Below are 25,877 nucleotides of genomic sequence, written 5' to 3' on the forward strand. Positions count from 1 at the left end.
CTTTTTAAAGTATGTTAGTAGCAAGAAGAGGTCTAAAGAAAATATTGGACTGATACATGTTGAAAATGGTCATCTAACTAGGGATGAAGAAAAAGTGGAGGCATTCAGTACATTTTTTTTGTCTCAGTCTTTAATAATCCTGATAGACCTTGGGCTGCCCAGTCCCCTGAATTGGAGGATCACAAGTGTGTGAACAGTGACCTTCCATTTGTGGACACTGAAATTGTAGGGGACCAGCTGTATCAGCTGAATGTTCACAAGTCCATGGGGCCTGATGGGATTCATCCCAGAGTTCTGAAGAAGCTAGCAGGTGTTATGGCAGGGCCCCTCTCAATCATCTACCAAAGGTCTTGGGAGTGTAGGGAGGTCCCTGCAGACTGAAAGCTGGTCAGTGTTATTCCAGTTTACAAGAAGGGTGTGAAGGAAGATCCAGGGAACTACAGACCTGTTTAGATTAATGTCAGTTCCTGGAAAAATTGTGGAGAAGTTTATACTGGGTGAAAGGCATTTAAAGATAATGCAGTCAGTCATCAGGCATGGTCAATGTGGGTTCACAAAGGGAAAGTCCTGTTTAACTACTTTGATTTCCTTCTATGATAAGATCACCCGGGATAAAGGGAAGGTGGTGAACGTAGTTTTTCTGGACTTTAGTGAAGCTTTTGATACTGTTATTCTGAGCAAGTTGTCCAACTGTGGGAGGAGTGGATTCATGGTATGCTGTGTGAAGAACTGGCTGAAAGCTCAAAAGGTTGTAGTGAATAGGATTACACCTGGCTGGCGACTGGTCACCAGCAACGTTCATCAGCAGTCTGGATGCAGGAGTTGAATGCACCATTAGCAAGTTTGCTGGTGATACCAAACTGGGAGTTGCTGTTGACTCTCTTGAGGGACAGGAGGCCTTGCAGAGATCTAGGTGAGTTGGAGCATTAGGCTGTGATTAATAGGATGAAAATTAACAAGTCCAAATGATGGATTCTGCACCTAGGAGTAATGCTGGGCACAACTATAAACTGGGAGAGGAGTGACTGGAGAGCAGCCCTGCAGAAAGGGACCTGGTCAGGTGACAGGTCAATACGAGTCAGCAGTGTGCCCTGGCAGCCCAGAGAGCAAACAGCACCTGGGGTGCATCAAGCACAGCACAACCCAGGCGGTCAAAAGGGGTGATTATCGCACTGTATTCAGCATTGGTTCAGTCTCACCTTGAATACTGTGTGCAGTTCTGGGCATCACAATTTAAGAAAAATGTGAAGGTCCTTCATTGTGTCAGGAGGAGGGCAGGAAAGCTGGCGAAAGGGCTGGAAGGCATGTCCTGTGAGGAGCAGCCGAGGACTTTAGGCTTGTCTAGTTTGGAGAGAAGGAGGCTGAGGGGTGACCTCATTGCTCTCTGCAGCTTCCTGAGGAGGGCAAGGGGAGAGGAAGGTGCTGATCTCTTCTCCCTGGTATCCAGTGACAGGACACATGGGAATAGCTCAAAGCTGTACCCATCACAGGAGGTTTAGTCTGGACATTAGGAGGCATTTCTTTACTGAGAAGGTGGTCAAACGCTGGAACAGGCATTCTAGAAGGGTGGTCGATGCCCCAAGCCTGTCAGTGTTTAAGAGGCATTTGTATAATTCTCTTAATAACATGCTTTAACTTTTGGTCAGCCCTGAACTGGTCAGGCAGCTGGACTAGATGTTAATTGTTGGTTTCTTCCAACTGAAATAGTCTATTCTGTTTTAACACACTGGAAATTTCTGTCATGATCTGGAAGTTTAAAAATTCTGGAAATTGTTTATTACACTAAACATGCAAGTAATAAAATCACACACTAAAAGCCCAGAAGGCATGCATCTACCCAACTCCCTCAGGAACTTGGCTGATCCCTTTTCTTTAGACCACTTTTCTTGACTGATTCCTCTTTCTTTCCTCATGCTCTTTCCTGCTGCTTTCTCTTATTAATGAGCTCTCCCACCTGCCTTGCTCCCTAAAACACTTCAGCACTTGACCATCTGTCACTGCTGCTGTGCATCCTTACTGTTATAAGAGAAAGTATTGACCTTGAGCTGGAGCGTGTGATCTGTGAGAAGTAGCTTAGAAACTGGCAAATGAAACAGTATTACAAATAACTGGCTTTACACATTGCATGTAAAACAGCAAGAAATGTGGAGGCTGCTGGGTCTAAATGCTCACTCTGTAAGTACAGTTCTGAGAAAAAGATGTATCCAGTAAATCTGCAGAGGTGTTCAGTGTAACACATGGATCCGTGCATGTTCGGGGGCAGCGAGCTTCATACCCTGCATTTGATTTAGGAGTTGACTTCAATTATTAGCTGCAGCTTTATATGAAGCTTTTGCAGATCACTTTGCAAATAAAAATTTGTAAAATGGCTGCACAAATATAGTGAGACTAAATGTATTTTTCAAGAAAGATTATTTTTGGTTTGCTTAAGACACTTTAGTTGAATCAGCAGAAAGGCTTTTTGACTTCCTTTCTCTGTGTAATTATAAGCTGAAATTCTAAATCAGCTGCTTAGTCATGGTAAATTATGAAAATTATGCTGTTCATTGGCAAGCTGTTGTTATAATAAACATCTTTATTGCTTTTTTTTTCTTAAAGGATGTTTCCATTGAAACAAAAAGCTGACTAGTAACTTAAACTGCAAGAACCCTTGTTTTTCAAAATACCTGTCATTGTATAGGATGAGTAAACATGACAGGTGTTCAGAGTTTTTGACAAATTAATTTTATCCAAGTCAATTTCAGTGTTTTATAAAACTCAAACCCAAGCTGAATCCAGTATGTTAAAACTACAAAGCAAAATGTTGCAGTTTGCCAGGGGAAGGTACCTATATGCTGTCAGGTTAGACCTCCAAGTGTAGGTGATCTTCATGTCCAAACTTGTCCTTAGAGTCTATGCATGTAATGGAAAAGATGCATTGAACCTGTAAGTGCTGATAGTGTAAATCCAGTGGGATGGAGAACAGCTGGAGATAAGGGAGCTCTGCTTCCTTGGCATTTAAGGAAAACTAAAGATAGACAACCACTGAAGAAGTCTGTTCTTAATGGGATGAAAGAAAGTCAGTGGTCCTGCCATGGCCATCCTGCCATATGACCTGACAAAGTGTGTGATAATTCTGATATATTAATGATATTTTCTGTTGGGGGGGATGATTATGTTTTAACAGTTTCATTCCTTGGCTCCAATGTACTACCGAGGTTCAGCAGCAGCTGTGATAGTTTATGATATCACCAAACAGGTAAGATCTCCTGTATGTTTTTTTGCCTGTGTTAGCTCCTCTGCTTGGGCCAGAGTTGGAGTTAAAACCTGCAACTGCAGAAGTAGTTATGTTAATTCCTGTTCATGTCAGTGGGGTTTATATGTGTGGGTAGTTTGTGTAGATTTGGCTGGAGGAGTCCCGCTGCCTTTAAAAAAAGAAGTCCTTCTTCTGTATTGTTTAAACTTCATCTAAACAAAAGGTTGGTGATTTCGTTTTGTCAAAGTTTCTTTGAATTTCCCCTGGCTAAGCAGACAGGATAATATCCTGCAATACCCCCTCCCACCACTACCACTTATGTTCTCTGTGGAATTGAGTTTTTGCCACAAAAAGCAGCTGGCTGCTTTATCAACTGAACAGAAATTCAGTTGTTTGCATATTACTGGTTTTAAACCTAATTATTTTTAACTAATCATATCATTTGATGTTTGCATTGCACGACTCATATCTTAACTTTGAAAGCAGTAACGAAGTAATAAGTCTCTGACCTTTGTCTCAACATTATTCATCTGGAATGAAAATTGTATTTTCAGAACCTAAACTGCTCTGACTCGTTTCTTGGGCAGAGGAGGCTAAGAGGTTCTAGCTGAATGCCTCTTCCACTGCTTTTGAAAGAAACCCCTGCTGATAAAGCTGAGTTAGAGGAGACATTAATGGATGGATGGTCATGACAGTTCACTAGCATTTTATTCCTTTCCTTCCAATTGAATTATTTACTACTAGGTTCAGAAGGCTGGGTTGATTCTCCAGTGCATTAGTGTAATGATCTGTGGCTGATGATGGTGGCCACTGTTGCACAGTGGTACTGTTCTCCTTTTCTAATTTGCCAAGAAAAGAAGAGGAAGAGTGAATCGTGCTGGATTGATGCTTATTTTGAATTTGAATATCTTACAGTTGATCTTTTAATGCATTGTAAGAATAGAATTTTGTTTTGCTAGCTTTTCTTTAAGATTATGTGAAACAGCTCTCAGAATAAAGAGAGGAAAAATAAGAGAGGAAGGTCAATGTGTATTTCACTTTCTGATGCTTAATATTCAGCGTTGATCATTAAAGCAGAATGGATGTGTTTTTCCCAAATGACTGATAGTGCTCTCCCTTCAGTGGTACTGATACAGCCATTGCTGATTTAGACGCAACTCTTATGTGCACTTCTGAAGGGGTAAAATGATTTATGATATATTTGGGAGCTCACTTTGAATTTCAGTAATAATTTCAACCATGTGTTATAATTAAAATCTCTAGGAACAAAGTTGATTTTAATGCTATTAGTTCATTAGTGTAAATGAATAGAAAATTTACTATTAAAACGCAGGTAGCATCAAAAAATGTTTGAATTTTGCACTTGGAGGGGAACAGCCAGGTGAATTGTCGCCTGTCTCTTTGGTTTCATAATGAATAAATAGAGGTTTACCAGGTCACAGATTTGGAAATGTGGGGGGGTGGGGGGTGGTGGTGTCCCTGTGAAAGCTCTCCTGGATGTTACCAAAAATTATGACACTGGTTGAGATGGTAATCTACTAGGCAGAAGTTGAAATTAGACAAATTAAGATCACATTAAAAGTGAAGGAAACTAGCCACTAGCCAAACTTAAAAGAGCCGTGGTAGTTTCTCCATAACTGCAAATTTCAGGAAGATACTCAGTGCTGCTTTGGAGGGGGAAGCAAAGGGGGAAGAGTACAAGTTCAAGAATTAATTTGAGGAAGTTGTATGACCTGAAGTTTGAAAAGTGGATTACATAGATACTGCGATCTTCTTCTGGTCTTCTGATCTATAGAATTATTACTGCATTAATACTGTCAAAGCTGTGTTCCTCTAACTCAAAAATTAAGCAAATACATTAACAGAGACTAGGCTGTTAGCTTATTTGTTATTTCTCTGACTTAGGATTCATTTCATACTTTGAAGAAATGGGTGAAAGAACTAAAAGAACATGGTCCTGAAAACATTGTAATGGCCATCGCTGGAAACAAATGTGATCTTTCTGATATCAGGTAATACATCCATTTTTGCTGTTGCTTTGATTACAGTAACGATATTGTTTCCTTCCTTCGGGTAACCAAGTTGTTCTGTTGTTCAAACAGTATATAATTTTGGTCAGCTGTATTGACTCTTTCCTAACACCAGTGGTTCTACCAATGTACAGTCTTACCAGCAGCAGCACAACTTGAATTATGTACTTTTTTTAACCTCTCTTTTACTGCCCTTACTTCATATCTGTACAACCTACACCCTTTAGCTACGGAATCACTGGGAATGGAAAAGTATTATATTTCTTTTTACTTCCATTCATGTTAAAAGATGCAGAATGCATTAAGTGATGAGCAAAATCAGCAATGGAAAGCTAGAAGGATGGGCCTGAGGTAGAAGGATGTTATTCACAGAGAAGCTTTGAGAACTTGTGCTTTGCACTTTGCAACAACTTTTCTGGAAATGGAAGCACATTCTGCTGTGCAATAGTGATCCTTTTTGTCAGTCCATGACTCTGCCGTTTCTTGCTTCAGCTGTGAGTACAGACTCAAGGGCTGTATTTGATGCTTTCCTCTTAGGACCTCATAGGCTCTCATGGTTGTTCAAATATGATCCCCCTGTTGTTTTATAATAATTGCTTTGGCTCAGGTTCAGCAGAGCCCTGAAGCATGTGTGTAACTTCAAGTGAGTAATGCGGTGCTTTACTGAATCAAGGCACATACAAGGATTGGACCTGTGTGGTTTTTGGTTGTTTTGGTTTGTTGTTTTTTTTTTTTTCTTTTTTTCTTTTGTTCCTCCCCATCCCCCACCACTGTCAGCCACAAACCAACACAAAACTGTGAGACACTGCTTTCTCTAAGACCCGATGCTAGAAGACTCCTGGCTTCTGTTGGGCTAAGAACTGGGGAAGCAGGTAGTATATTGGCATCTCCTACATGATGTTGTGGTATGCTTGTCAACATGGTGAAAATGAGTCCTGTAAGACTAAACTAAAGGTTTCCAAATATGGAGTAGAAAAAAGAGGAAAGGATGATTATAAAAATAAAACCAAAAACGGGTTAGCACAAGTCAGAGTTCTCAGCTGCCCTGAGAGTCACTTTAATTTTATTGCTCTAGTGTTCCCAGCAATACAATTGCCTGATTAAATCAAGGGTAATAAGTTTGAAGACTGTGACAAATGGCACCAATTGCAAATGAATCCATAAGCAGCCTTCTCCCTGCTTTTGGTAACATTTGCCATGGCAGCAAGCTTTTAAATGCTGTTCCACCAGAGACAGGTTAACTTGGGGACATGAAGAACAATCTGCACCCCAGTAATGTTGTGAGAATACTGGGTTTCTCACAGAGCGACTGTGCTCTTCCCATGATGTTATTCTCAAGCACTATCTGTTGTTTACTGATTGCTGATTGTCTGTTTCTTGCTCCTGTTCAGCCAGTACAGGTCTTCCATACACAAAATGTTCTGGAGGAGGCTTTTTTCTCCCCATAATTATGAATAGTTTTGAGCATATTTGTTTTATGCAGTTATTCTTTCTGCATTCCCCACCCTTTTTTCTTTCTAAAGTCAGTCAGTGATGTTCAGCTAAAGAGATTTTGGTGGAAAAATAGCAGACTATCTCGTATGTGATATGTTTTCACAGTTTTTCCAGAAATCTCATTGTTTATGCAATACATGCAGCTGTATGCATTCTCTGGCTGCTTTATGTCTTCAGATTTACTTCAGTAGAAATTATTTTAGGTGAAATGTGTCACCAATTTAGCAGATTGTTTCCATTGAGTAGAAAATACATGTGACTTTGGGCACGAAGAATTTAAAAATAAGATGATGTGAACACACAGGAGCAAGCTGCTGCTTCTATGCATTTTTGGCATCTCTCTTTGTATTTGTAGAACTTTTGGCAGATGTTTTGCTGAACATCAGAGACATAGCTGCATTTAAGACCAATGTGAATAGATACAAGCTGACCTGGTTCAACTTGATTTGATTCTGCTGTCTGTGGCTGTGGGAGATAATGTAAGGGAGAATGAATGGAAGCAATAAGAACTGATTATCTTCCTTTGGGAAAAGACTGACACTATTTCTCATAATCATTGACCATGATGCCCTCCTCCTTTAGCATCTAAAATTTGGTTTTGAGCTACCAAGATGGATTTGGGACACTTGAGGGTCGTGCTGATTTTCTCAGTGCTGTTAATAGGCTATCAGCAGGTTTTTAGCACTGTTGAAGTAAATTTTTTCTCTGCTTTGAAGGAATTTCTACAGGTAGACAAGCAATTTTGTTTAGTATAAATCCTCACTTTTGTTACAGTACTGTCAACTCTAGTACCTGTTGAGTGTTTAGCATACTTTTGAGTAATAGGCTTTTCCTTCTGATACGTGTCTTGTCCTTCTGATAGGAAATTAAAAAGTAGTTTCAAAGGCATGAGCTGAGACTTCAATGTTAAAATGTCATGTGTCCAAAATATTTTTTGAGCGTTACAGAAGTCCATAGTCATAACAGCAACTAAGAAGTATTTACTTCCCTAAAAACACAGTACACCTTCTTAACAAATTATGTTCACTGGAAGTTGCCAGATCTTTGGTTAAGAGAATTCAGCAGAATTTCATGCTCAGATCTTTCCTTGATGCATCCAGAATATTTCTTTATTCAGTGATTATTCAGAAAATCACAAGGGAGATTGAATCAATAGAATGATTTGGAAAGGATAAAATGAAATAATTGACATCTTTCAGAGAATAGGTATTCCTCTAACTTTCCCCATAACCCTGGAATAACACTTTCTCAGTATTCCACTGATGGTTCTTGCCTTCTCCTCTCTTTACCCCATCTCACATGTGTTTACCTCTTGACTTAAGAGTTCAAGCATTAGTACTTATTCTTTTTGACAAGGTAGAATCTTAGCAATGTTGACATCCAGATTATGATAACTCCACTTGATGTATGCAGCCTTCTCGGTGCCAGCAGCACTGGGTGGCATGATGCTTATTCCATGTGCTATGGATGTTTATAGGCTTCCTTTAGAAATGTCATCAGAAAAGGCTGAGAAGTTTTGTGACACTTCCTTGGAATATTTCCATGTGCTGCTGTTTTCCCTTTTCCTTGATTCCTGAAGTTTGCTTTCTCATCTAAATTACAACAAGTTGAAAGTCTTCATTGCATAACCTTACGCTCTCAAATTTCTTTACTGTTGTTTGAATACTATGTTACATAGTTAAATTCCTTTTTTTCTTATCTCCAGACCCATCTGCAGATGGTGGTACCTTTCATAATAAAGGCCAAGGTTTCAGAAATAGGAAAGAGAATGCTGCCTCCCCTGTGTCTTCCCCGGTAAAAAGACATGTAATACAAAGAAGCAAGTAATGGAAACAAGCTCTGAATCTAGATGCTGGAATTGCAGTCTAATTTTTTGAAAACTAGAATAAATAGGGCAATTATTCTGCCTCTCTGCATGTTTCCCATGAGCAACAGATCTGATTTATTTAAAATACATACCTCCATAAACTGTGAAACTGCATTGCTGTGCTCCCACCTAGGTACCTTCTGCTAAAGTCCAAGGCAGTCATACTAGGAGGGAATTGTACTAGGAGTCTCTGGATTGGTACATCAAAGTTGTGGGGTGAAGGAGTTGGTGCAAATTCTTCATATGCAACAGACAGCTATAAAGCTACACAAAGCACACCAGTTGATATATCAAACAACTAGAAGAAAAATGGTGCTTGCAGCCTGGTGTTTCAACATGTGCTCCCATGATTTGGTGTACCTTGAGTGCCTGTTAGAGTGTTCAGCCTCTGATTTTGAGCTGTTGCTCAAAGATCAGGAATAGCTGTGGTTATGGATAGCAGTGGACACTGGTAGATTCAGCTTTGCCACCTGGCTCAGGCAGATACAAGGTCAGCATGGGGCTTGCTTTGTGTCTGAAGCAGAGGTCTTTTACATGTTATAAACTGCATTTACCAGCTTTTGGCATATGAAGTATTGGCTACAAAATAAGGATGTTCTACCAGTGATTTTAAGGTGGTGTCCCTTTGGTGACATGGCACAGAATGGTGGTCTTCTTCCAATGAATCTGGCACTCCCAGGTTGCTCTTGCCAGTGTGCTCGGAGTCAGTGCCTTTCATATTTCTTTCAGAATTGCTCTTGTTTTCTTGCTGCTTGCAAACAAACATATGATGCTCTTATTGTTCTCTTCCACAACAGTCGTACCCTATCTTTTTTGAGCACTTGGTGTGCACCGTGCTGGTTGCTGCCTGGATCAGCAGAGTTACATATCTTCTCTCTAGTGTGTTAATGCTTTTTTTATCAGGGTAAAGTTTAAAAAAAAAAAAAAAAAGCAAGTGGTCATTTAAATTACCTTCCTTCTTTCAAGACATGGCTTCAGCAGCAAGTCCAAGTAATGTGCAAGTAGATCATTGGTGAAACTTTGATATTTTGAGTATGATGATCTAAATGCCATAAAAGAAGAAAGATAATAATACTTTTGCAGGAAAGAAAAGCATATTAATGCTTTTCTGATTAGGCTGTGTTTGAGATCCTTTTTTTCCCCTACAATTTTTTTTTTTTTTTAAATTTGGTTTCTTTTATTTATAAATCTAAAAATTTTTTTTTTTGGTAGGGAAGTTCCTGTGAAGGATGCCAAAGAGTATGCAGAATCTATAGGTGCAATAGTTGTTGAAACCAGCGCAAAGAATGCTGTTAACATTGAAGAACTTTTTCAAGGAATAAGTAAGTAAATGATCTATTTGTTTGTTGAGTTATTTAATTGTGATGTTTTGGAGGTCTTTTGAAAATACCCGTCTGTTTCTGGTGTAAAAAATTCTTTCCCATGGACAACAAGAAATTCAGTAGAGGTTGTAGTATGGCTGGTGTTTACACAGTTGTATGCTAAGAATGACTGAATATACCAGAGCAAAACATAGTAGATACAGGGTAAGCCTGTTCCTTCTAAATATGTATATAAATCCTGACCTGGGTCACATAATCTATTTCAGACCAAGCCTGCTGTAGAGGCAATACTGCTGATCTTATCATCATGTTAATAAAAACTTAAATGTTGAGAAATGTGTCTGGAAGACTATGATAAGTAGAAAACAGTCATTGCGGAGGAATCCATTTAAAAAAATATTTTCTCTCCACGTCTTTTAAACAAGATGAGACTGACATTCCTCATAAGGAGAAAAAAAAATGTCTTGTTCAGTTTGTCTTCTAGGGGTTACAGTTTTGGCCTCTGGCTGCAAGTGTGAAGGACCTTGCAGGCTGGAAGAGAACTCGGGAGATCTTCAGTACAACTTCCCACTCAAAACAGACTTGATAGTGAATTCAGACCAGGTTGCTCAGGCCATTGTCTGGCTGGGCCCAAGAGTAGAGGTTCCACAACCTCTCTGGACAGCTGAGTGCAGTATTTAAATAGTCCTCAGATCATCACCTCCCCTGTGTATCAAGTCACAACCTCTCCTGATTCAGTTCACTGTCACCATCGCTCATTGTTCTGGATGCATCTCAGTAAAGAGCAAGGCTCTGTGTTCTTAGCAGCCCTCCCCATTGGTAGTGACAGGCAGCTTTGCGGTCCCCCAAAGCCATCTTGTCTCCAAGCTGAACAGGCCCCATTTCCTCAGCCTCTCCTCACAGGGCAAGTGCTTCAGCCGCCTGACTGTCTTGGAGGTCCTCCTCTGAACTTGTGCCAGTTTGCCAACATTTTTCTTGTATCATGACAAGATATTTGAACAAGGCTGAGAAATGAAAGTTGGATACATTCTCTTGGCCTTTCATGCTCACTACTGATTATATTCTGTCTAAGCTGCATCTTTCACTAGTGAGTTTACAAATTTTGTTAAAGATTACATCCTAATTTAGCAGCTTCAGCTTGGGGCCTGTTGTTCAGGCTTCAGTATTTCAACACTTTAGCGCTTCTTACATCAGCATAGGTGGGTTGTTATAACTTAGTACAATACCTGCTAGCACAATGTTTATCAGTTATAAAATATACAGGATTCATCTATAGGTCAGCTCTGGCTTGGGTCTGTTGGTCCTATGAACAGCAGCCCTGCCCTCTAGGATATTAAATGCACCTCTGAGTTGATTATCATCTGAGAGCTGAAGTGGGTGCATATTTTTTCCTCCTTCAGGCCACTGATAAAAGGTATTAAGCAAGGTACTCCACTTGTAACTGTCCTACAGGTAGGTACATACTGTTAACCACTGGCCTTTTAAGTCTGATGATTCAGCCAATTTTTCACACTGCTAACAGTCAGCCTGTCTATGGTATAACAACACAACTTGGATATACCAGGATGCTGTAGGATAAGGTATTGAAATCCTTGCTAAAGTCAAGGTGGACAACATCCAGTGCTCTCCCTCAATCGCATATCCAGTCATACTATCTTTTAGGGTAACCAGGTTGGTTGGACATGGTTTACACTTGGTAAGTCCATGCTGACTGGTCCCTGTCACCTTCTTGACCTTCATGTGCTCCAAAGCATCTTCTGAGAGGATTTGCTCTGTGGTTTTCTTAGGAAGCAGAGTAAGGCTAACCAGCTTGTAGATCCTTGGCTTATTACTGCCCTTTTTGAAGACAGATACAACATTCACCTTTCCTCAGTCATAGGGGACCTCTCCCATTTTCCACAACCTTTCAAAAATGATAGGGATAATAAAAAACAGCCTTGTAGTGACATTGGCTTGCTCCCTCTTCATCCTCAGGCTTGTATGGGTTGAGATTTAAGAACTCCATGACTTGATCCTCTACCACTACTGGTGGTGCCTTCTTTTCTGAATCCTGTTTTGGGGCACAGAGGCCTAGGAGACAGCATGTTCAGAAACTCAACTTTGTTTCCCTAAGCATTTTATTTTATTTCATATATTCACAATCAGCTCATATTATCTACCACATTGCCTGAGACAGGGCCTGTTCAAGTGTTTACTTTGCTTGCATGGGATGTATTTGAAATGGTTAATAAGAAATTATATTCCTAGAATACGCTACCTTTCTTTTACCTCCTTTAATAAAGGAGGAGTGTGTAACATGGCTGTCTGGAGGAACTGGTTCTTCCCTGTGATAATTTACTTGATTGTCTGCGTCTGATGGTTGTAAATGTTCTCGCGGAGGAACTCATCCTTGCCACGTAATTAGATAATTAGTTTCCGTCTTTGATAGGCAGTGCTGCAGCTGGCAGCATACACTGTCCCTAATAATGGATATAATAGACGAGGAAAATCAGCTAAATTAAGTTTAGTATGAACTAGATACCCAGGCAAGTGCACGTAATTCCACAGGCAATTATTTCTATATATAGAAATATTTGGTCTCGGTGGATGTACTTGTGACCTTATCAAGTAGTCAGCGGAGAGAAAGAAGGGAGTTGATAGTGGATGTTTATAGAAATATAGTGGAAACCAAGTGAAAAATGCTTAATTAGCAGGACAATTAATTAATATGATTGTGACAGGGCAGAGGGTGTGGATAACTTTCTGATGTTTTACACTTCGGACTTTGTGCAGTTTCCAAAAAAGTCTGTCTATGCCCAAGTTGCATGGCAGCATTTCTGCCTTTTCAAGTGTATGAAGTCCCTCTGAGGCTGTGTCTCCTACGCTGTTGACTAATTGTGTGTGGTGCCCTGGAAGTCATGCTGCAGCTTTAGTTCTGCTTTCATGCTGCCTGAGAGTTTGTGCCCTTCTCGTTATGCTGCCGTAGAAGGGCATAGTCCAGCCTCTGAACAGGGAGACGGCAACTTCTGTTTACCTTGGATTTTGTAGGTGTATGTGTTACCTATTGTACAGCCTGGATTTGGAAGGATATTTCAACGTGTGGAGAATTTCTCCATTAAAAACCTTGTTGAAATTGATAACCCAAACAGAAAGGGTAGACGACATTTTAATTTAGCTAAAACATTTACCTCCTGCTTGCTTATGCTTTTCATTTCCCAGGGGTATTTTAACATAATCATTTTTCCTTCCTTAAGGTGTCTTAACAACTGTCTCTTTTCAAGGGAAAATGTTGTGAACAGAGTGAAATAGTATAATGGAAAAAACTTACTCAACGTAATGATATAAAGAAAGTGGAAAATAAAAGGGGAACAGGGATGTTTTGCTCACAACCAGTTAAATCTTGGCAAAATTGTAGAGATTATAGACAGATCGCTTCATTTCTGATGTTATTATATTACACTATTTAAAAAAAATACTAAAATCAGTTTCTCTCAGGATTTGAGGATTTGACTGCTTTGAGGCATGTCTTAATATCACAGTCTCAATACAAATCCATTGTCCTTAATTCTTCTCAAGAAAATACAAGATGTGAAAGACTAGAATCAGTAAAAGTTTCTGATTTTTTGCTGATGGGGCAAGTCTGGCAGGAGAGGATCTCTGCAGTTGTACTCAGGCAAATGAGGCCGAGCACAAGAGTTGGCAAAGTCGGTATTCTCCATGCTAGAGAGTTTTCACTGAGCTGCGTGATGGGATGCAGCTCCTGGCTGGCTGTTGTACCCCTGTGATTTCAGATGGCAAGCCACTGCACTTAACCCTGGTTACATTTAGCAGCGTCCGACTGAAGACTTGCTGTGATTGTGAAACATCACATGGCTGTTTTATTTCTCTATAAACGAGAAAATAATATTTTTAGTACAGTTGTCTATTCTGCACTCGGGCTAAATTTTTCCCACTGTCTGTCTTGAAAGTTTTTTGTCATAAAAAGGGCTTAAGATTGTAGTGGTTTTTCATGTGTTACAGTAGTTCTTTTCTAATAGCTCAGTGTCCATAGGATCAAATGTTACTAATTTTGTATTCCTAGCCTTAGAAGAATAAGCACAGTGGCTCCTTGTCACTGGTTTATACTAAAGCAGCAGCAAAAATGCCAGGAATGTACTATACGATAGCAGTATAATACAGCATAAAGTTGTGCCTGTGCAGAGGTCATACCATTTCTGTATTGTGCCTTATTGGTTGTGGGGCTTTAGTCCACTGACCACTGCTTGTGCCTGGGGAGGCAGCTTACCTACTAGAATTGGCTGGTTTTCAATGACTAAACAAGCTGCCCCAAGTGTACTGTCATTTAATAGCAATCACACCCTTGCAATTTTCAGACTCAGATAAGCCTTAGTTACCTTATTCAGATCTAGTAGACGCCCAGCTGTTTCTCTTCAGCCTGTGTGTATTGCCTGTTACCTTAGTGTGAAGGTGACCCAGATATGAAAGACTGCTTAAAAGCCATCCTCTGTAAATGATAGAGCCAAGATTGTACCTCCCAGGTTAATACCAGTCTGCATCAGTAGGTCCAAAGGTAAACAGGTAGTGGGACAAGTAAGTGCCGAAGAATACCTAGCCAAATGAAATATGAAAGAAACTTGTGCTTAAACAAAAAAAAAAATAATGGGCATGTGTTATTTTTTTGAAGTCTGGCAAATGTTGGAGATTGGTGTGCTACCAAAGGGAGCAAGATTGAAGCATCTTCTGTCAAGAGTTGAGAGGGAAGCGATGAATAAGATTATCAGAATCAATCTGTGGAAAGCGTGTAAAGAGCTGTTAGCACGCTCAGTCTTACTGATGCTAGTACTATGAGAAGGAGAGACAGACTGATGTATAAAATCCAGATAAGGATGTTCTTCTTAGACAAAGCTTCCTAATTAGAACAAAGAGTTTCTGTCTCAGGATACAACCTTTCATGTGGTAAATGCTTCGTTATAAATGTATGAAGCTATTGATTTTTCTGATGCCTTGCCAGCAGCTCAATTATTGAATATTTAATATAACCCGAATACCTGTTTCCTAGAAATACTGGGAGATTTAAAAAAACCAAAACAAACACAATCTCTAGAGTTTACAGTTTAACCAGCTGTATACTGGACAAACTAGAGAGGAATGTGTGAAATGTCTGTGTGTGGAATGAGGAGGGATCCTTTCCAACAGAATTTTGATGTTCTCACTGTCTCAAATGGACTTGGATGAGTGAAATTGCAGATGGACAGTTTTCAAGCTTTGTGAGTGATGAGTATGGTGGTTTTCATCCTGATATCTGTGAACTACTTTGAAGAGGTCTATGAAAGACATTTTAAGAAAAGCAAGTCATTTATATTACAAAGCAATTCACGTATGCCATTTTTAAGGCAGCCCAAGCTCATAATTTAATTTTTGTAGGGGGTATTCACCTCTGAACACTTGGTGAAAGAATGAAAAAACATTGCCCTAACTTATGTTTGAGATTATATTTTTTTACAGTTTATGTTCCCTGTATTCTAGGATTAGTTCTCCTCTTGCTTTCAAATTTTTAAGGAATGAAGCAAAACTTATTGGCCTTTGGACTACTCCTAAAGTTAAACTTGTGAGGTCCTATATTTCTCTCCAAACATGGGAGAGCACTTCAACATAAACTAGTAAATAAACCAAAACAGCCCAAAGTTAATTACAGCAGGACCTCAAATCAAGGTTGGATCTCTTAGTAATTAAAGTAATTAGGAATTCTGTTCTTTACTTTGAGGCATGTAAGATTTAAATATTTTTTTTCCCCTGCACATTTTAATTAAATGAGCATAATTTAGTTGTTTTGCTGCTTCCCCTAGCAAGAACTTCAGTGTCAGCAATCTATGCTTTTGCTTTAATAAAAAAAAAAAAAAAAAAAAAAGGCTTTATTTTCTTGCACGGAGTTGCTGTTAGATATGCTATTAGGAGTATTAAAATAATTGCAACTTAACTATGTTTAGTTATGCAATATCCTTTATTGTAAATACATGTTACCTTGCATGAAAACTTAGAACATGAAGTAAACAGCAGTCATCTCTGTCAACTGGGGAAATTCTGCTTCACTGCAAATACGGGCGAGAAAAAGAAACTAGAGACTGGCTAGTGGGCCAAGCTTTATAATCCATGTGAGAGACATGGGAAACTTATAAAATACCAGTGAAACTGGTTTCAAAGGATGAAAGGATTTGGGGACATAAGCAGTGTGACTGTTTTAAGTCCTGCAGGTGCAGAAAGTATTGTATGCAAATGACAAAACTCTTGGATAAGATGTGCTTGCTTCATTCTGCCATGCCCTCACAGATGGCTGTGCTTTATTAATGAGCTTTATAGAGAGCAGTTCTTTCCAGGGGATCACCTTGCTATGATACAGCTAGCAATTTTAGGAGGATGTTCTGGCCATTGTATAGCTGCTGTACCACTACTTGAATAATTCTGCCTTTTCTCAGGTGAGCCTTAGTTGCAACAGTTGTCAGGCTGCCACTCTGGGACAGAGTGAAATGGATTTTGCGTCCTACACTGATGAAAATCTCCCCTTCCTCCAGCCCCCTAAAAAAAGAAGTTGTACGTGATTTTCAGGAAGAGAACAGATGGGAGAAGTGTGCGGAAAGCCACCATGTAGCACTGTGAAGTCTTACCTCTTACCTTTAGCAGAATTATAGTTGTGTTAGATAGTAGGACTGTGCTTCTTTTGGACTTGGATTTCATCATCTGGATGTGCCAGCTCATGTTGATCACATCACATCTGTTCCCACACTAAACACGTATATGTTCAGTGCACTGTTGTATTTGTCCCTTTGTCAGCATGGTAATCTGTTGTGCTTTTTTTTTTCTTATGCTCAGCTCTAAGGCTGTTTCCAGTTTTTCAAGCAGTCTTGTACAGGTCTATGATGAAACTTGTTTCATGTTTTTAAACAAACAAAAAGCTCAACTCCACACCTGATTTTTCTGAGCTAATGGATGTCACTCACAGCTTATAGCTGGAGCATCACATTCAAAAAAGAATGAAGAGAGCATATTTTATTACTGTGATGATGCATTCTGCTTCCTGCTGAGTAGAGCAATTCCCACCTGCCTTTCTTCAAGTTCTGCTTGCAGAGCTGTCATCCAGTCCCTGCCATCTCTGTTGCTTCCCTGCTCCAGTTCTCATTTTTGTCCCTTTCCATTTTGTTTACCCCTTGTCCCACCCTCCCATTTCCCAATCTCTTTGCCTCTGGCACTCTCAGAACCACAACTCTCAGAGTGCTGATTAATCTCTTTACACTAACAAATCCCAGATTCAATAGCAGGAGTTGGAACTCGACAAACATTGGAGAAGACTGACCTTCATCTTGGACTGCCTCAGCCCAACTCAAACTTGCCAGAAAGGACATGCAATTGATTTAGTGCTTCCCACCTGTTAACCTGGTGGTTCACTTCAGAATCATGACAATTTCTGTAATCCTACATTTGACCAGTCTCTTGTGATGCTTATTATTTTACACATCATGGTGTATTTACTGGAATGAGATCATGGAGGACACCAAGACCTCTGCATGAATGTGTAGAGGTGCATGGTTACAAACAGTTGTGTGCACAAAATCTGTGAAACATGGTCTAAACATTAGTGAAATTAAACCAAATAATCAGTTGTTTAGTTAATACATGTGCAAAATCTAATTTTTAAATTGCAGTTGATGGACCACACTCCATAGAAATATCAGCAATGGGAGCCACATGGGACTTCTATACTGTCTGAGTAATAATATATTCTTAAGTTCCTCATTTCACCAGTTCAGCTACAGTGTTCTTAGATAAATGTATGTGCATCTGGTTTTCTCTGTGCAATTGCCTGTTTCATCTGGAATCCTAAGATGTGCTGTTGGTGGTCTTTGGAAAGCTGGCTAGTTGTGTCCTGCTCTGCAGAATGGGGAGAAGACTCTATTTGTGGTCTAGTTTGTTGTCTTTAAGTTAAGCAACAGATGAGTTCAGTCTCTCATGGACCTTTTGATCTGACTCTGTCTCTACAGAGCAGTCTTTGGTTGGAAGAGGAATTGCCTTAATCTTTATATTTCTTCAGCAGGAGAATTGCAAGACTGGCTGTCAGAGCACTACTGCTCCTTGCTGGCATCAGTTCCATGAAATAAACAGCATAAACTAACAGTGCTGTAGGTTATCTAATACAGGGATATTTTTTTATTGCTCTGGAACAGAGACTACGTATGCCAGTGAGATACACATTTTAAATGGGTATATACTTTCTAAAATTAATTCAGTTTATGACCTGTGTTGATCCTGACTCAGTGCTAGCTATATTTGAGTTGGTGTCAGCAATATTGATGCTGTATTTGTCAAGCGCTGCATGACATGATGAGGTAGTCACAGTGCTTTTAGGTACCAAAAGTGTTTGAGCTGGTTTAGAAGCAGAAGTGTAAGTGCAGGCTCAGTATTTCACTCATCCTTAGTTCTGCTGCTGCTTAAACCTCTCCTTGTTGCCGTGTCTGCTGTGAGACTAGCTGTCAAGGAGGCGCAGGGAGAGACAATCAGACAGATTTCTGACTGATTATTTTTATTCACTTTGCCTGACCCTTGGTGTGGAAGCTGGTTCTCAGGTGTTAGACTGAGTTTATGCTTCAAGAGAGTTACTTCTGTCAGCTGTATATCACATGGTAAAAGCTGCTTGGGCAAGGATAAGTCTTGTTACTAAAACTAAAATTATTTAACTTGATGGTTTAATAAATCTGATAATAAGAGAATTATAAGTGAGAGAAAACTCACCTACTAAAAAAAAGATTTTTCAAACTTGAAAAAAGTTTAGACTGTTCAAAGGCTTATTTCCTTGTATTGAAATCGGGGGTGGGGGTGTGGTATCCAAACAGCAGGAAACATGACTAGTTAATGACAAACAGTACTTAAGTTCAAAGGCCAAAATAACTACTCAGCAAATATTATGTCTAGAGATTTTTTTCTCTTTATTATTTGTAGTTGTTATCTGTGTGGTTTTTATTGTTTTGAGAAACGAAATAAATCAAGGTGATTCTTAACCACATATGTTGTGTCCTGGTCTGAACTGGACAAAGTGCTTGCTGACCTTGAAGCTTACAGTGTTTTTTCTCCAAAGATAAGTTTGCCTACTGGTTTGCATACACATCAAGAGTACTGTAGAAAAGACTTGAAACTTATAAGAAATATAAAACACTGAATGAAAAACAAATAAGAGGTAACATAATTGTTTAATGCAGGCTTCTAAAATAAAAGTTAATCTAATTTTCATGTTAAAGCTCTCCTCTTCCAAACTTGCTGTTAGAAGAACCAAATGTTTGGAGAGTATTTGCTTTATGGTATGTTATAGAAACTGTGTCTGTAAACTCCAGTTTATTTTAGCTACACTGTGCTCTGAATCAGATCGACTGGATTTTATTTTAGCTGGGACTGAGTTGAAAGTAGGTATTTAATGCAGAAGTTCTCTGCAGGTCTCTATAACAACACCATTACCTTCTTGAAAGGCCTGTCACAGGTACTACTACGCTCTTTATATTCTCTAGAGTTTTATGAATTAGTGGATTTTCTTTGTCTCCAAACAAAGTCAACAGAACTAATGCATGTAACAGCTGTGTCTATAACCATCCATTGTGCTTTTTATTTTACTTTGGAAGGGCACTTGCAAACGTGAAGCCCAAACAGAATGTAAGTAGGGTATGAAGTTGATATTTCAGTGACTTGAATAGAGTGCAGCATTGTAATGTCAGTGCTTATACATGCTTCAGCCCTCAAGATCCTGTTTCTTGGATCACTAGCTTAGTAATGTGAGGAATTTTCCCCCTCTTATTCAGTTGTACAAACACCCAAGATTACCTGCTTCAAAAGTCACACTTTTGTTTTATAACATACCTGTTCAGATCTGACTAAGAGAGGTGAAATTTTAATAGGCTTGACCAAAGGTAATTTAGGGACAGTTTTACAGATTAAATTTTGGTGTTTGATTTAATTGTGATTGGATTTTACCTGAATGCTTTTAACTCGCCCTCCCACAACCACTCCCTCAAGCAATTTCTAGGACTCAGGCTTGAACATAGGTACATAATTCACGGAACATTTGGCAAGAGAGAGCTGTGCGTAAATGCAGCATAGGATGGAGAAATCTAAACTAAAAAATCCACCTGGATTATGATGAGCTGTTCATAGGAACTTTATGTTATCTGAAAGTGGCATATAGCAGACAAATGTTATTAAATATTTTAATTCTTGTTATTTAACGTGGGTAATAGTAAAACAAGGAGTCATTCATAGAAAGTAGATTCAACTTTAGAAAAAATTTCCAGGAAACCCACAAGGTAATGAGAAAGTACCTTACCATGACTGTAAACTCCCAAGTTAATGATGGAGAGATCACACAGTGGGTTTAATGGAAAAGCCAGGCCCATACCAGAAACAGAGGATAGACTGGACCTGGGAGGATCTTGGTTTTCCATTTATGATTCTGATTATTAAGCCCATTGTGTGTTGTCCATGAGTAGGAAGTCAATTAGACAAAAGAAGAAGGAGTACTGAAAGGGCAAACAGGGGAGGGAGTTGGAGCAGTGCCTTCTGCCCCTGGGAGAAGTCTCTGGCTCTCCTGTGATGACTGCATTTCTTTCAAACACTTAAAATAATCACCCCATAAGATGATTAAAAGGTCAGAAGAGTTTGGGGGCAGGGGGGAAGAGATTGGTGTTAAGTAATCAAAGCTGTCAACTGGAAAGACATGGGTACCCCTCAAAGGAGGGAGGGATTCAATAAAAGAAGAGATTTGATTTTCTTTATCAAGTATAGGCAGCCCTGTGTTTAGTTACAGCACTTTGTAAAACTCTAGTGTACAAGGACTAAATTCCATGCAGATTTAGGACAGGCAGGATCTTGTTAAACGAGCACCATTCGCATTTCAGTGGAATTAGGAGAAAGCCGAGAATTTTATCTTTCTTAGTTGTAAGGTGCTCAGTAAGATAACTGGGGTTTTTTTAAATACATGGATAACACAATTTCAGTGTACTTTGTTTCAGTGTACTTCATGCAGTCTCAACAGACGTATTTCATATATATTTTTTCTAAATGTGAAAATCTTTCATAATCAGTATGCAAGGGAAAAGATTCAAATGTACACAGGAGACGGTTTTCTGGTGAAGTTTCACAGATGTAGTTCTTATGCAGTCTGAATTGTTCTGTTACCTGCATGTGTTGTTACTACATCAGGAAAATTGAATTAATTGTCTCTTCGTGTGTTTCAGGTCGGCAAATTCCACCCTTAGATCCTCATGAAAATAGTAACAATGGAGCAATCAAACTTGGAAAGCAGACTTCACAGACGGGTAGGCGGTGCTGTTGACCCAACTTTATCTTTTTAGATTTACTTGAAAAACAGCACCATTTACTTTTTTCACTGAGAAAGGACTTCATGATCTCAGTGACATGGCTCTTCATCTTGAAAGCAGTAATTTTGATACTTCCCATGAGCAATAAAGCAAGGACCAGAAGCAGAAAGCTTTACTTCAAAGGGATTTTGAGAAACCTAGCTGGAAAATCCTCTTTAATATCCTGTCAAAATTACAGTTTCAAAGTACTCCAATTCTCTGTTTAAACCAATGACTGTTTTTGTTTTTTTTTTTAAATAAAAAGATCTTTTTATATATGAAATTTAGATTTGCTGCAAAAACTTCTCTTACATTGCAAAGTGGACTTGGCGTGTTTTAAGTGTTTTCTCTGTAAAAATAGGGTGACAAACCCCTAAAACCTGAATTTTGGCTTACAGTTTCTCTGCCATCTTTCTAGCTGGACTCTGCTTCAATATTTTTCTAAATCTGTAGCTTCATCTTGTTACTTTCAGTAAACATCAGCAAGAAATGGACTGAATTTGCTAACTAGAAAAAAAAAATGGATCCAAAGGATGAGTAAGTGCAATTTTTCCAGGCTAGAAGTCAAAATCTGTGTCAGGAGGTGCTGTGTATGTGGAAGAAGGGGTTGTCAGGAAGGAGACTGCTGGGCCCCATGCAGTTCCAGTCTGCTCCAGAAAGAAGTGAAGATGCAGCCAATGTGCTTTGCCTGAATTGATTCCTTTTCCAAGGCTGTGTTAATTACTGAAATCGTAAAAAGAACATAAATGCCAGCTTAATCTCCACTGTTTACCAGGTTTCCTCCCAATCTGTGCCGCAGACTAAAGTTATCTCTGCTCAAAGATGCCAACTCCTTGATTTCTAAGAGAGGGTGCCACAGTGTCCCACTCCTCATGGTCTCACTGCTGTGCTCCAAGAAGTCTTCAAGTTTGAAGAATGATACTTCTGTACAAAAACAGCTTAAGAGCACAATATAATTCGGGGTCAAAGGCTGGAATCTAATAAAACAAAATAGAATGTTTCTTTACAAATGCAATTCTGTGAATTTGTGGAGTAGTCTTCTCTCGTGCGTGGCGATGTGGTATGGAAAACCCACTGTGTGATACCTTTGAAGCTTGGTGCAGTGTAGAAGAAAAATCCAATAGGTGGTTATGAACTAGAAATAATGTAAAACTATATGTGTTCTCCACTTCCATCTTTTATGAATGTGTTTGAGATAATAAAATCCAAATCTATGTTCTTCCTCAATTTTGTTGGAAATCAGAAGTAGGGTAAGAAATGCAGGCTTCAGAACCAAAACCTAGCCTGCATTTCACAACATTTATTTGTTCTTTTATGAGGAAAATTAACCTCACTGCACATTTGTTGGGGGACTTACGAAAGGCTAACAAAAGGGGAAAACAACGTTCCACAGTAAATCATGAACAGGCAGGCTAGAGCTGGGTTTCTGTATCTATACATAAAAACCAGATCTTATTGCTTAGTTATGAGATTGCTTTGATAAAGTGGCACTAATTATTAAGGCTTGAAACAGAGCCAAAAGACATCAATGGGAAAGTTGCTTTGTCTTCAGAGGGCTTGAAGTAGTTATAAGTGGGAAATGTCCCACTGGATTTTATCTAAGAATCTAAAATGCATTGTTTTTTCACATATAATCAATTTCTCGGATATTTTGGACTCTTCTGAAAGCACTTATACTTGAAAATATGCCCTTGTGTAATACACAGACTTGGACACCTAGCATGGGAAAGCGTATTTCGGGTAAACTTTCAGTTGTCACCTGTGCTGATATATGATCCATGTTGCTGCTTCCTTGCAACAACTATTTTCTGGATAATCTGGGGTTATGTAAGTGAAAATTGAGCAACCAACATTGTTGATAGTTGGAGAGGGAGACAGGCTCCTTCAGGGGACGTTGCATCTCATCCAAGCAAGTCTGCCAGGTGTGCCTGGCTCTCTCACCTGGCTGTTAGAGGAAGAGGTTAACCTGGCCTTCAGCACTAAAGAAAGATTAAACTTATTGATATCACAGGTTCATATAATTTATGGGATCTGTGACCTAATGCTGCAAGAGATCTGGTTCTTCCTAAATAAAACCCAGTAAAAGGCTAGACCTGTTACCAAGAAAACAAGGTGAGATTGAACCCAGGTTTTTAAAGGTGTCATAAATTTTAGTTCCACGTATGTTATGCATAACTGATTCTTAAGCTTTCATAAATATCTGTGGCACATTTCTATTTTTTAATGAGACATCTCAAAACATTAAACCTTACTTGATGTCTGAAAGCTTTGTAAGACAATTCTGTGAGTACCTTGTATACTCTGATTTATGCTAAAACTGGCAATTGATGCTGATCTGTGTGGGATATTGTCCTAAACAAGGTCTCACAGCTACCATTGAGCTGTATGTGATTCAGAACAGGTTTAGGAATTATATGTTAAACTGTTTTAAAATTGGAAGTTGTTACAGTGGATCTCTGGCAGATTTTAAAATTCAAATGTTGGCTAAGTAGCCTCAAAGATATTTTTGCATGTGGTGGGTCAAATCTAAATCCCACTCTGCTTTTAGTCAATAAAAGGATTTAAATGAATAAGGATTGTGGTTGTATAAATTCTTGAGATTTGGGTTACAGTGAGCTTCAGTAGGGAATTCTGAAGTCACAGGTGAAAAAACAACACCGCTGTGCAGAGCAGCTCACATTTTTTTGAAGACAGGGTTTGCCTTTGACAGTGATGCTGCCTCTGCTGTTCATCAAAGCTAAAGTGCAGTTTTAACCTGCCTCTTCAAATGGGGAAATGGTTTGTTTTTAAAATTGTGATTTTCAAATGTAAAATTAACGATTTCTGCTTCCTTCTGTTGCTTGTTGCTTGGAAAGTACCACCACTCTTCATAAACAGCCAGTAAAAATGACATACACACACACACCCCCCAAACAGAGTCCAGAGTTTCAGCAGCAACTGGAATTCCCCTCAGTAGTTAATAGCTGCTGAAAAGCCAAATTCAGGTTACTCTTGGGGAGATTCTGAGTGGTGGACACGAGGAAAATTTTTCACAATCAGAACAATCAGCCATTGGAATAATCTCCCCAGGAAGTGGTGGATTTCCCAACATTGGACACTTCTAATACTCAGCTGGACAGGGTGCTGGGCCATCTTGTCTACACTGTCCTTTTGCCGAGAAAGGTTGGACCAGGTGATCCTTGAGGTCCCTTCCAACCTATATTCTATGATTATGTAAATTACTGTACAGGAACACCTGTCTCTGTAGCTGATCTGCTCTAATAATAAGAATAATAACTGCAGTTATAGGTTGGCCAGCTGGTGCTGGATTTGTCCAAGACTGGTTTTCTCAAGAGAGCCGGCATCAGGACTGAGACACAAGCTGCAGTGCCAGGGATGTTTGATGGAGCTTGTTTGCACCGTGACTCAAGACTGTTGACTGTCCAGTTGTGTGTGACTCGCTTTTCTGGCTTGTCATGAACTAGTTTAGAAACAAGATTATGAAGGAACTAGTTTTCATATATGCTCTGCATATGTGTGTGTATATAAGTATAGTTTTACGTTGTTATGATGACATGTAGTGTTTTTTCACTATGTCTGGTTCTCATATACTGCACATTGTATTCTGTAAGTACATTTTTTTTGTTAATGATCATTTCACCTTTATAAACTTAAAGTTATAGATCAAGGGTAGCAAGAAGGTGGAGATACACATAGGTACAGTTGTTGACTTGCCATTCTTGTACATGAAAATGGTATATTATAGAAGAAAATTGTCTTAGAAATCTAAAAGGCCATTATTATCTAGGAATTGGGACTTAATAAGGGGAATTGGGAATTAATAAAGTGACACTTAGAAAACAAAAAAATTGATTGTTTTTGTTGGTGGTACAGCAGGTCTATCTGAAGTGCTACAATGTAACATGGGTCTGTATCAATACCTAGAAAAGTTACTTGTCATCCCTTGTCTTTACTAATCCTTCATGTCACGTGGTAATAAGCGTGCCTAGATAGATTATACATGTGAGCACTCTGACTATAATCAGACCTTTTCAGTACAATGATGATATATTTTACTATCCTACCCTTAATTATTTAAACCAGAGTCAGTGATAAATTGTCAGTTTAAAATCACCTGCTAAGTACTCTTTCTCTGTTTTGTTTATGTAAGGGCTTTGACTGGGCTGGACCCACTTGCTTCATGTATGGGATGCTGCAATCTGTTAATACTTCACCTTCTGTTTTACATATTAATTGTATCATACCTAATAATATTTTTTTCCCTAAAATGTAGTTTTTGTGTTTTATTGAACTTGCAATGATTAACGCTAATAAATATTTTTAAATACCTCTGATCTGGGGATGTCTCTGGTTTCAATAAAGCAGAACAAAATAGGTCCCATTTTTTACATTGTTTGCTCTTGAAAAAGGGCTGTCTGCAGTCTGTGGATTGCTTACCTGGGATTTAAATACGGCTTGAAACATGTGTGGCTGGCCTTTTAGCAGAAGCTGAATGTATTCCTGGGGGATCTTGCAGTGCAAGTGAACTTTCAAAAACCAGAAAAAGATTATCTGAAAAGC

At 39.1% G+C, this 25,877-nt stretch overlaps 1 protein-coding gene across 3 annotated transcripts in view; it reads left to right on the plus strand.

Moving 5' to 3' along the window:
- Positions 1-25,651, plus strand: part of RAB31 (RAB31, member RAS oncogene family) — a 67,181-nt gene extending 41,530 nt beyond the window's left edge. For 2 of the 3 annotated variants that reach the window (XM_074899226.1, XM_074899227.1), the window contains exons 4-8: positions 3,167-3,238; positions 5,141-5,247; positions 9,839-9,948; positions 21,195-21,275; positions 24,600-25,651. In XM_074899226.1, coding sequence (XP_074755327.1) covers positions 3,167-3,238; positions 5,141-5,247; positions 9,839-9,948; positions 21,195-21,275; positions 24,600-24,670 — 441 coding nt within the window. In that variant the 3' untranslated portion in view covers positions 24,671-25,651. Of the gene's footprint in view, positions 1-3,166; positions 3,239-5,140; positions 5,248-9,838; positions 9,949-21,194 lie in introns of all 3 variants that reach the window. The other variant, XM_074899228.1, reaches the window with a different exon arrangement.
- The last annotated feature ends 226 nt before the right edge of the window (positions 25,652-25,877 follow it).

This window comes from Athene noctua, chromosome 2 (genome assembly GCF_965140245.1).
Source record: "Athene noctua chromosome 2, bAthNoc1.hap1.1, whole genome shotgun sequence".
In the NCBI taxonomy this organism is placed as follows: Eukaryota; Metazoa; Chordata; class Aves; order Strigiformes; family Strigidae; genus Athene; species Athene noctua.